General features: G+C 42.6%; 1 protein-coding gene across 1 annotated transcript in view; it reads left to right on the top strand.

The window, feature by feature from the left end:
• Positions 1 to 4,691, top strand: part of VSIG4 (V-set and immunoglobulin domain containing 4) — a 48,907-nt gene extending 44,216 nt beyond the window's left edge. Inside the window, exon 7 of the mRNA XM_082444987.1 lies at positions 4,287 to 4,691. Within this exon, the coding sequence (XP_082301113.1) occupies positions 4,287 to 4,321 (35 nt within the window). The 3' untranslated portion in view covers positions 4,322 to 4,691. The remainder of the gene's footprint in view (positions 1 to 4,286) is intronic.
• The last annotated feature ends 5,742 nt before the right edge of the window (positions 4,692 to 10,433 follow it).

Raw genomic sequence — 10,433 nt, 5'->3', positions numbered from 1 at the left:
TGACATCCAAAGGCAAAACCATACTGTCAATGGGCTCACAGATGACTTACTCCCTCTGCATCCAAGATGGAGTCCCCCCGTACACTTCTTCCTGAGCAGTGCCAAGAGTCTGGTGTGCCCATTTAGTTTTTAGTTCAGATGAGACTATCTCAGTCCTACCCTAGTTGATCAGGCCTAGAGTTGAAGAGTGATATACTTATCCATCAGACAACCTGAGGCAAAAGCGCTTCATCTCTGCAGGCTTCAACTTTCTAACAGGAAGATGGGGTCATGGACTAGTTAATGTCTCCAAGCTATAAGAGCCCTTAGGCAACAAATATCCCCACTTCCTTGTTATACAGATGAGAATGCTGAGACTGAACAAAATTTAAAAATCCATGCGGAAAAGGGATTAATTTATGCCTGGCACATAGTAGACACTTAGTAAATGCCAGTTCCTTTCTGCGCCATTTAAAGAACTTTTAGCAGGAATGGCTCTAACAGCAAAGCGATTCCTCAGGTTGCATCCAGTGCTGTTGCTGCGTACTACACTGCCTCCAGATGGCTATTAACCCTAGTCAGGTGGACTATGTACATCTCTGGCTCTTTTTCACCTCCTGGCCTTTGAAATTCCCTTCAACCCATGTCTGAATCCTTCTCATCCTTCAGGTCTTAACTTAAAATATCCTTTTCATGGGATGGCCCCTCTTCCAACCAAAGAGTAGCTCTCCTTATCCTTTTTCTCTCACACAGTAAAAACCCTACTGATTTTCTTCACAGTATAATGCTTCCTTCCATTTTGAATAATTTAATTTTGGGTCAATTTACATGTTTATTGCTGGTCACCTCCCTGGTTCTGGACACTGCATTTTGTGACTGTGAGCTCTGTGAGAAAAACAGGAACTGTGTTTTATTCACTGATATATTAGCTAATGTTTAGTACCTGGCACATGGTAGGAGACATTAAATAATATTTAGTGAGTAAATGACTGCTGCCTCTGACCCAACATAAGTCAGGATGAGAGAAGTTGACATTACTGAGGTTAGTGTTATACTTAGGCTGAAATGGAGAAGTTGAAGTCATGGAAAGGCCCAACAGCTATTAAGTTGGATGGACATGAGGCTCCAGCAAGAGCAGAGCTCAAGCTCTGGGCATGGAGGGACCATTGGTTCAGTGTAGTTGAGCAGTTTAGTAGGGAAAGAGGCTGCTTTACGGACCACTGCTCTGGGCCTCAACATCCTCAAATGTAAAACAAAGGTCAGGGCTTCCCTGGTGGCGCAGCGGTTGGGAATCCGCCTGCCAACGCGGAGGACACGGGTTCGTGCCCCGCTCCGGGGGGATCCCACATGCCGTGGAGCAGCTAGGCCCGTGAGCCACAACTACTGAGCCTGCGCGTCTGGAGCCTGTGCTCCTCAACAAGAGAGGCCGCGATAATGAGAGGCCCGTGCACCGCCATGAAGAGTGGCCCCTGCTTGCCACAATTAGAGAAAGCCCTTGCACAGAAATGAAGACCCAACACAGCCAAAAATAAATAAATAAATTTATTTTTAAAAAAAAGGTCATAATCGTTGCCCTGCCTACACTACAGGGCTGTTGTCAGATCTGATGTAATAATAGATGTGAAGAAGGAAAGTAGGATGGGGTGGGAACTCATGAGTGGGTGGCTTATCTGCCACCACCCCTAGCCCACGCTTGGCCTGAGGTGGCCTCTGTAACCGCCTCCCCAGCGGTTACTCACTGCAGAGTCATTGTGAAAGGGAAGTCCCAGCAACAGCAGTCTGGACTTCTAGCCCATACCTCCTCAGTTGCTCAAGAATGACAGTTGGCTTTTGCATCAGTCCCTCTGTACCAGTCTTCCTCCATCTTACCCCCATACTACCTCCCCAAAGCCTACGTGTGGCAATTTCCAAGCTGGTATTTCCCCACTTCTGTGGCAATATTCTGGTCTCTCAGAGTCTCAGGGACCCTGGGATGGGGACCTCAGGTGATGGAGGCGGAAGAAGCCAGGTTTTCTGAACCCCTCAACATGACAGTTGGCCTGTCTGGGAACATGTCTATCAGGCCATCCTGCTTTCCCCTGAACTACTTATACCTTTTGGAGTTTAGGTTAATTTGACAACTTGGATTGGTCTTCTTAGGGCCCAGCATTGGTAATTCAGCTTAGATCAGATCAGATCCCATAACTGGTAAACAGGTTAGAAGCCTAGGTTTAGCTATTCTTATCTCTACCTCACTCCCATATCATTAATCACAGAAATTATGTTGATCATGTTGGATGGTAGGAAGGGGAAGACACACATCCTTGGCAATGTCCTCTTCATATTTTTTTATTCATTAATTTACAAACACATGAGTACTTACTCTGAGTCAGGTCCCTGTTTAGTGGGGAAGATAGCCAAATAAACGGAATGGTTCAATTAGGACAAAGTGCTAATCACTATGATATATTCAAGTATAATATGTAATACAATATGTATAAGCTATATTATAGTATATATAATATGTAATACAGTACGTATAAACTACAGTGGCAAAACAGGAGTGATTAACTTCCTGGGGAGGGCAGGAGAAGTTTCACAGAGAAGATTTTAAGTGAGACTTGAAGGATAAATTAGATGATAGCAGGCAGTTTACGGGTAGAGGTGGGAAGAAGAGCATCATAGGCATTCTAGAAGAGTATCCTAAAACACATGTGCAGACATGTAGATGAAGCAGGTAATTTTGGGTGACTAAAATTCTGTGTGGTTTGATCACAAAATTTATGTTGAAGAGTGGCAGGAGATGAAACTGGATAGATGTGCAGGTCCAAATCACTGAGAACATAGAATGTCATGCTGAGTTTAGAATTTGTCCCCCAAACAATGGAAAGTTATTGAAGGGAATACTAAAATTTATTTAGTAACTCCCTGAAGTATATTTTCTGAACCCAGATGCGAACAAACAGTCTAACAAATGTGCATGTAATTATGGGAGCAATAAGACCAAACTTTTAGACCTGAAGTTATGCTGGGAAATCTGAAATCTATGTCTACCATATTTATGATTATCATTGCCTAAGGATAGAATGTCCATTTTTGGATCAAAGATCTATAAATATAGATCAAAATTTTATTTTTTATACTTGCTTCCAGAAAGCCAAACTTTCTCAAAGGATCAAATATTAGCCAAAAAGGAGAAAAAGAGACAGTTCAGCAAGAAAAATAAGATTCTGCTAGCAAGAAGACAATAAGGGGTTGCCAAGAAACCCTGAAATTCTAGGCCTAGGGGTGAAGGAATTGGAACCTGGGGGAACAGGTATAGATACTAGATGGTAATCAATATCTTGACCCCTCTCACCACACATCCTTCTTCTCAGAAATATCTTATTTATGTGTCTCTTTATGCAGCTATTCTTTATGTATTTAAAACTAAAAGGAGGACTAGATTCAGTCCAAGCTCTGAGGAACAGTATTATGGGCTGAGTAGTGTCCTCTAAAATTCATATGTTGAACCCCCAGTACCTCAGAATATGATTGTATTTGGATATAGGGCTTTTAATGAGGTAATTAAGTTAAAATGTGGCCATTGGGATGGGCCCTAATCCAATCTGCCTGGTATCCTTATAAGAAGAGGAAATTTGGACACAAAATGAGACACCAAGAATGTGTACACATGGAGGAAAGACCATGTGAGGACACAGTGAGAAGGTGGCCACCTCCAAGACAAGAGCGAGGCCTCAGGAGAAGCCAAACCTGCTGACACCTTAAAGTTCTAACCTCCAGAACTGTAAGGAAATATTTTTTGTTTGTTTTTTAAGCCACCCAGTCTGAATTTTTTATTATGGCAACCCTAAAAAACTAATACAGGCAGAGACCAATTTTTTTTAGTCCATTGTCCACTGATGTCTCTCTCAGGGCATTATGAGTCCCTGGCAAAGGGAGACCTTCTTAGTAGTCTGGTTAAATCTCTCTCCTCCTCTTTAAGCACTATGACCAGGCCACCTCATTGGCAGCAGCACCTAAGCAATGAGGCCAGTTTCCTTTCTCTTTTACTTCAGGTCTGGACAAGGCACCACATGATTTTGTCACAGGCATATTTTGTCCCACTGTGAGGTCTCCAAAAACAGTCAGAAACAGGATAGCCATGGCAGGAGTAGCATAGGTGGGAGGTCCCACCAACTTTTAGGTAAAGCCAAATGGAAAGGCAGAAAAGTCCTGCATTATTATTCAAGAGAGTTTCTGTGTTCAGCTCTGCTCATAACTAGTTGTGTAACTCTTAAACACAACCCTTAGTCTCTCTAAACCTTGGCTTTCTCATCAATAAGCAGGTGACAATATGTATCTCACTGGACTCTTACAGTGACTAAATGAAATGATATGCAGGGATTTCCCTGGTGACGCAGTGGTTAAGAATCCGCCTGAGCAACTAAGCCTGTGCGCCACAACTACTGAGCCTGCACTCTAGAGCCCACGAACCACAACTACTGTGCCCATGTGCCACAACTACTGAAGCCCATGAGCCTAGAGCCCGTGCTCCACAACAAGAGAAGCCACCACAATGAGAAGCCTGCGCACTGCAATGAAGAGTAGCCCCCACTGGCCACAACTAGAGAAAGCCTGTGCACGGCAACAAAGACCCAACACAGCCAGAAAGAAAGAAAGAAAGAAAGAAGAAAGAAAGAAAGAAAGAAAGAAAGAAAGAAAGAAAGAAAGAAAGAAAGAAAGAAAGAAAGAAAGAGTAAAGCCTCTTTATAATAAAATCAGACTTGTTTAACCTTTAAAAAGAAAAAAATGATATGTAAGAGCTGATTATTATAAATTCTGGAGGAGTTGAACTTTGGATAGTTATCGTGAAGGTGTGTCAAATCCCACAAGGATCACATCCTCCAACCAACCCCATCTCCTCTACTTGCTCCTGTAGAGGTCAAATTAGACCAAATTTGTTTGTTTGAAAAATGAATCAAACATAATCAACAAGAAACATATGAGCTCAGCCTTTTGCAGAAAGAGTTGAGCCTGAAAAAGGGATTTGGACACGTATTACTGGTGTGATGGAACTCGAATGTGTCCCAAGTCTCAATAAAAGGACCAGTTGTGTCCCAAGTCCACTGTTTAGGAAGACATAGCAGGAATGGAATTTAGTATATAGAAAACAGTAACCTATTCAATTATGTTGTAATTTGGCTGAAGTTACTGTTGTGTTGTCACAACAGACAGGAGGTTGAGGGAGATAGTCTCCTTGGAGGCTACAGAAAGAGGAGACAAAAACAAAAGAATGTGTTGATGTGCCGCTGACACTATCCAAGGAGAAGGGCCACTGATGAGATGTGGCTTAGAGGCAGCATGTGTAATACAGCTTTGGGATTTCGGTGGACAGTGAGTTCAGTATGCATCAATTGTGAAATGTGGTGGCCAAAAAAGTCAGACTACAGAATGTTTTCCCTTATGGGCACCACACTCTGAGAGGAACATTGACAAACTGGGACAGCCGAGACCCCCACATTTCCTTAGAGTGGCTATGGGTTCAAACCTCTCCCTGGAGCAGCCCTAACTTCCAAGCTCACTACGGCCCAGCCCTTATCACAGCCTAGCCTCAAACCATATCCTGAAGCTTTCATCAGCCAGAGAGCCATGAGTCCTGGAGAATTTGAAGTCTTATATTCTTCTGCTTCTTAAGTTTCAAGGTCTTAAAATGATGAGTCAATTAAAGTAAAGGCCATTCTATTTTGTTATAAAGCATCATAAATAAAAACTATTTAGGCCAGTGCTGCCAACCACAACCCAAACTGTTTTCTGTGTTAGGAAGACTTTCTTAGGTCCCAAGCCTAGATGGGCTTCTCATTCAAGCATGGAAAGGCTGGAAATGTGGGAGTAGAGACCAGATGAAATGGACTACTTCTCCAAATTTTTTGGACTTCCTCATACAACTCTTAGGAGCAATTCTTGCTCAGGATTGTGGTTTTCCTCACAGTGGATGGTGTCTCTCCACTGGATCATTGGAGTTTGATGGATCACATTCTGGGGCCACACTTTATCCTCCATTCCATGTTTCTTGAGGTTGAAGGTGGTTTCTCACTGCATAGCATGACAGAAGTGGCAAGCATCCTTGAACTTGCTGTTACTGTCTTCTTGAAAGAGTAAGTACAAAAAAGTCTGAGGTGCTCTTATCATCCTCTGTCCTTATACTGTCTGTTGTTGTGATTGATGTTCTTGTTCGTGTTGATATTGTTGCTCCTGTCTTTAAGCATCTTGATATTCTTGCTATTGCTCTGAGTTTTGATGTTGCTAATATCATTGCTCTTGCTGGTGTTGATAATGCTGTAATGGAGTACACAGTCTTACTGAGTTTCCACAAGTCACAGTTTCCCTAGTTTCTGCAGAAAACATTTGGTTTACCCATCACATATTTCTGCTGGCTTTCCTAGAAGGATTCTGGCAGTGGACTTGTCCTGGGGATACAGAGGATAGTCTCTTCCTCATTTTTGGCCAAAGATTAATATTGAAGTGCTAGATTATCTATTCATCCAGTGCCTTTATAGCTAACTTTATTTCATAAAGCAATACTTTTCAAGCAGATTGTGATCCTAGAGCTAATGAGAAACAGCCTTAGAGGGTGATTGTCTTCAGGAGATGAGAGATCCTTTCCTATTGGTTCTGGCTCTTTGAATGGGAGCACTGCTACTCATCCTTTCTCTATTGCAGCCTACCTAATGGCCCACCAGCCTGGATTCCTCAATCCTTTTAGTCAAGGTACTTTTCTCTTATAGCACTTATAATTATTTGTAACTAGTTAATTAATAGTTTAATTAATATCTATCTACCCATTTAACTGATCATAATTTTCATGAGGGCAGGAATTATATCTCTTTTGCTCAACATTATATATTCTGGAGTCTGGAACATAGCAGGTGTTCAACAAATAGTTGAAAAAAAGAATCAATGGATATTAAGAAAAGTCCACTTGCCTCTTAACATTCAAAATGCTAACACAAGCTAACATTGTGTACATTTATTTAGTGGCATTTTATATATAAACCTCTAATGTGATTCAAAAAAAAAAAGATAAACCAAAATGGAAATATCAGCAAAAGGATTTGAACAGGCATTTCACGGAAAAGGAAAACCAAATGGTTGTTAAATATATAGAGGATCTGCTGGGTCTGCTGTGGCTTGGACCCAAGGATGGGCACCCCTCCAAGACTGTGACCTTGGCACTGGGAGCAGGCCCTGCGCTCTGTCTTGAGTGCTCCTCATAGATGCCCACAGCAAATGGGTGGGTGCTGCCCTGGGTGAGGGAGCCTGGGCTGGGACACCAGGTCTGAGAAAAAGGTGGTGGAATAGAAGGACCTGAGATCACCTCCTCTCACAAAAACACCAAAATCACAACTACCTGCTGAACAACCATTGACAAAAAAGACTGTAACCTACCAAAAAAGATATTCTACTTCCAAAGACAAAAAGAAGCCACAAGGAGATGGTAGGAGGGGTGCATCTGTGATACAATCAAATCCCATGCCCACTGGGTGGGCGACCCACAAACTGAAAAATAATTATATTGCAGAGGTTCTCGCACAAGAGTGAGAGTTCTAAGCCCCACATCAGGCTCCCAAGCCTGGAGGTCTGGCATTGGGGGAGGAGCCTCCAGAACATTTGGCTTTGAAGGCCAGTGGGCCTTGATCACAGGAACTCCACAGGACTGAGGGAAGCAGAAACTCCACTCTTGGAGGGCACACACAAGGTCTCATGTACACCGAGACCCAGGAGAAAAAACAGTGACTTCATAGAAGCCTGGGCCAGACCTACCTGGTGGACTTGGAGAGTCTCCTAGGGAGGTGGGGGGCAGCTGTGGTTCACTGCAGGGACAAGGACACTGGTGGTAGAGGTACTGGGGAGTACTCACTGGCATGAGCCATCCTGGAGGTTGTCATTTTGACACCAAGACCTGGCTCCACCCCATAGCCCATAGGCTCCACTGCTGGGATGCCTCTGGCCAAACAACCAACAGGGCAGGAATGCAGCCCTACTCACCAGTGGACAGGATGCTTAAAGTCTTCCTGAGCCCACAGTTGCCTCTAAACACACCCCTTGACATGGCCCTGCCCACCAGAGGGACAAGACCCAGCTCCACCCACTAGTGGGCAGGCACCAGTCCCTCCCACCAGGAAGCCTGAACAAGCCTCTTAGACCAGCCTCACCCACATGTCCAGCCTGTCCACCTCCAGGACACTTCTCCCCCAAAATGTGTGGTTTCCTGTCAGTCTGGAGGTTCCTACTTTTCTTTGTCTGCCCATAGACCCCCGCTATTTACAAGATGCATGCTTTCCTGCCACCTGGCCCCTGCCGCCCCTTTCTCTGCTCATATCTAGCTATCTGCCTGCTGTAACAAATCTGTTAACATTCTTATAAACATGAGTTGATTAACTAAGACAATTGATTATTTAATTAACCATTGGTTAAATTATTTATTGCACAAGCTAAAGTCTACCCTGTGGACTGGGACCATTCATTCCAGATTCAAGTAATTTGACTTGTTGTCACACCAGTATTTACTTAGATTTGGAAAATTGGTTCACTAGAAGTATATACCTAAGTGTTGTGTTAAAGCTAGCTGACTGCCATGAGAGAAGTGCCTGTTCTTGAAAAAGCTAAGATAGAATTGAAAAGATATCTATCCCTGCGTACTAAAAGATCAGTGAAAAGACATTCTAAGATTCCATGCTAACTGCAATCAAAATGTTATGTATCCTGGAGTGTTTAGCGAAGGCTTTGTGGAAAACATAGGACTTTGAATTAATCCTCCAAATATCTTTATAGGTACAGAGAAATAAAAACCGGATGGTGTTGGGCGTAGGGGAAGCAGCTTAAACCAATATATAAAGGTTGAAATGAACCTAATATATTAGGATAACTGACTGGGACAAGGGGTGAAAGCAAGAGGTGAGAGGCCCTGAATGTTGAAATTAAAAGCAAGATAACATGGACAGTGCTTTAGTATACAGGCTTTAGAATCTACTACTTGGATTCAAATCTTGCATTTCTTAACAGTTTGACTTTGGGAAAATAACCTAACCTTTCTGGGCATCAGTTTCCTCATCTGTTAAAAAAGGTTAATGATGCTACCCACATACTTCATAGTGTTTTGTAAGGATTTATAAGGAATTTATAAATGTTTATGGCTTGGTACCACATGAGGACATGTGGGAGTCTCAGCATAGAGGAGATGAGATCTCTCTTAGAGACGGATACATACACATAGAGTGATGGAGATATAAGACACAAAAAGAGAGAGCATTTAGAGAAGAACAGTAGCAGATCCATGAGGTCCATGCCCTGAGGTCAGGAGGTGCAAACAGAGAGAAAGTCAGTTATGAAAGAGAAGCATCTAAAGGCAGAAGAATGCCTAAAGATCACTGAACAAATTTCAAGGACTGTTTTATCTGGTGGGGGAAAATAAGTCAATTTCTTGGTATGTTTCCAGTTCCTGGAATCCTAGGCCTACATGCTGCTCAACTGGCGCTGAGTAAGAATGACCTTTGTTGGTATTTTGGCTCAGAATGTAAATGTGTCATACTGGTCACAGCCACGGCTCAATGTGGCTTCTCTGGGTCCTAAGACCATATGTCTGAAGAAAATGTGCAGGAAATGGAAATTAACTGTGAGGTATTTTAAATTAAAGTGTTGTTAATGAGTTTTCAAAATGCTTGAGGCTTTAGTGTTCCTTTGGTTATATTTCTTGACAGGAACTAGATGGTTATCAACAGTACTGAACTTGGAATCCTGTTCTGCCTCCTTCCCTTAGCATGGAGTAAGTCAGTCTCTGAACCTTTGTTTCTTCTGGAAAACAAAGAGCTGAACTTGCCTCTTAACATCCCTCCTAGGATTGTTGAAAAACCCAGTGGTTGTGAGAGGACTTTGCTCATGGTAAGCCCCAGGCTAATAATTATTTACCTGAGATTGGTCTAGATGTCTGGAATCTGTCTCATTGTTTTTGAATTTCTTTCTCCACATATGCCTCTTCTCCTCAATTTTGATCAACATCAGGACACCTGGAAGGTAGGAAATCAGTGTTTGGTCCCCTTTTGGCCCTGGGTTTACACTGTGTCTCTGGATAAGCTTAAAAATAATTTGCTTGAATCCCTATCAAACTACCACTGGCATTTTTCACAGAACTAGAAAAAAAATTTTCACAATTTGTATGGAAAAGCAAAAGACCCTGAATAGCCAAAGCAATCTTGAGAAAGAAAAATGGAGCTGGAGGAATCAGGTTCCCTGACTTCAGACTATACTACAAATCTACAGTAATCAAGACAGTATGGTACTGGCACAAAAACAGAAATATAGAGCAGTGGAACAGGATAGAAAGCCCAGAGATAAACCCACGCACATATGGTCACCTTATCTTTGATAAAGGAGGCAAGAATATACAGTGGAGAAAAGACAGCCTCTTCAATAAGTGGTGCGGGGAAAACTTGACA

The sequence above is a fragment of the Balaenoptera physalus genome (genome assembly GCF_965194825.1).
Source record: "Balaenoptera physalus genome assembly, chromosome: X".
NCBI classification, from domain to species: Eukaryota; Metazoa; Chordata; class Mammalia; order Artiodactyla; family Balaenopteridae; genus Balaenoptera; species Balaenoptera physalus.
This window is presented reverse-complemented; position numbering and strand designations above follow the sequence as displayed.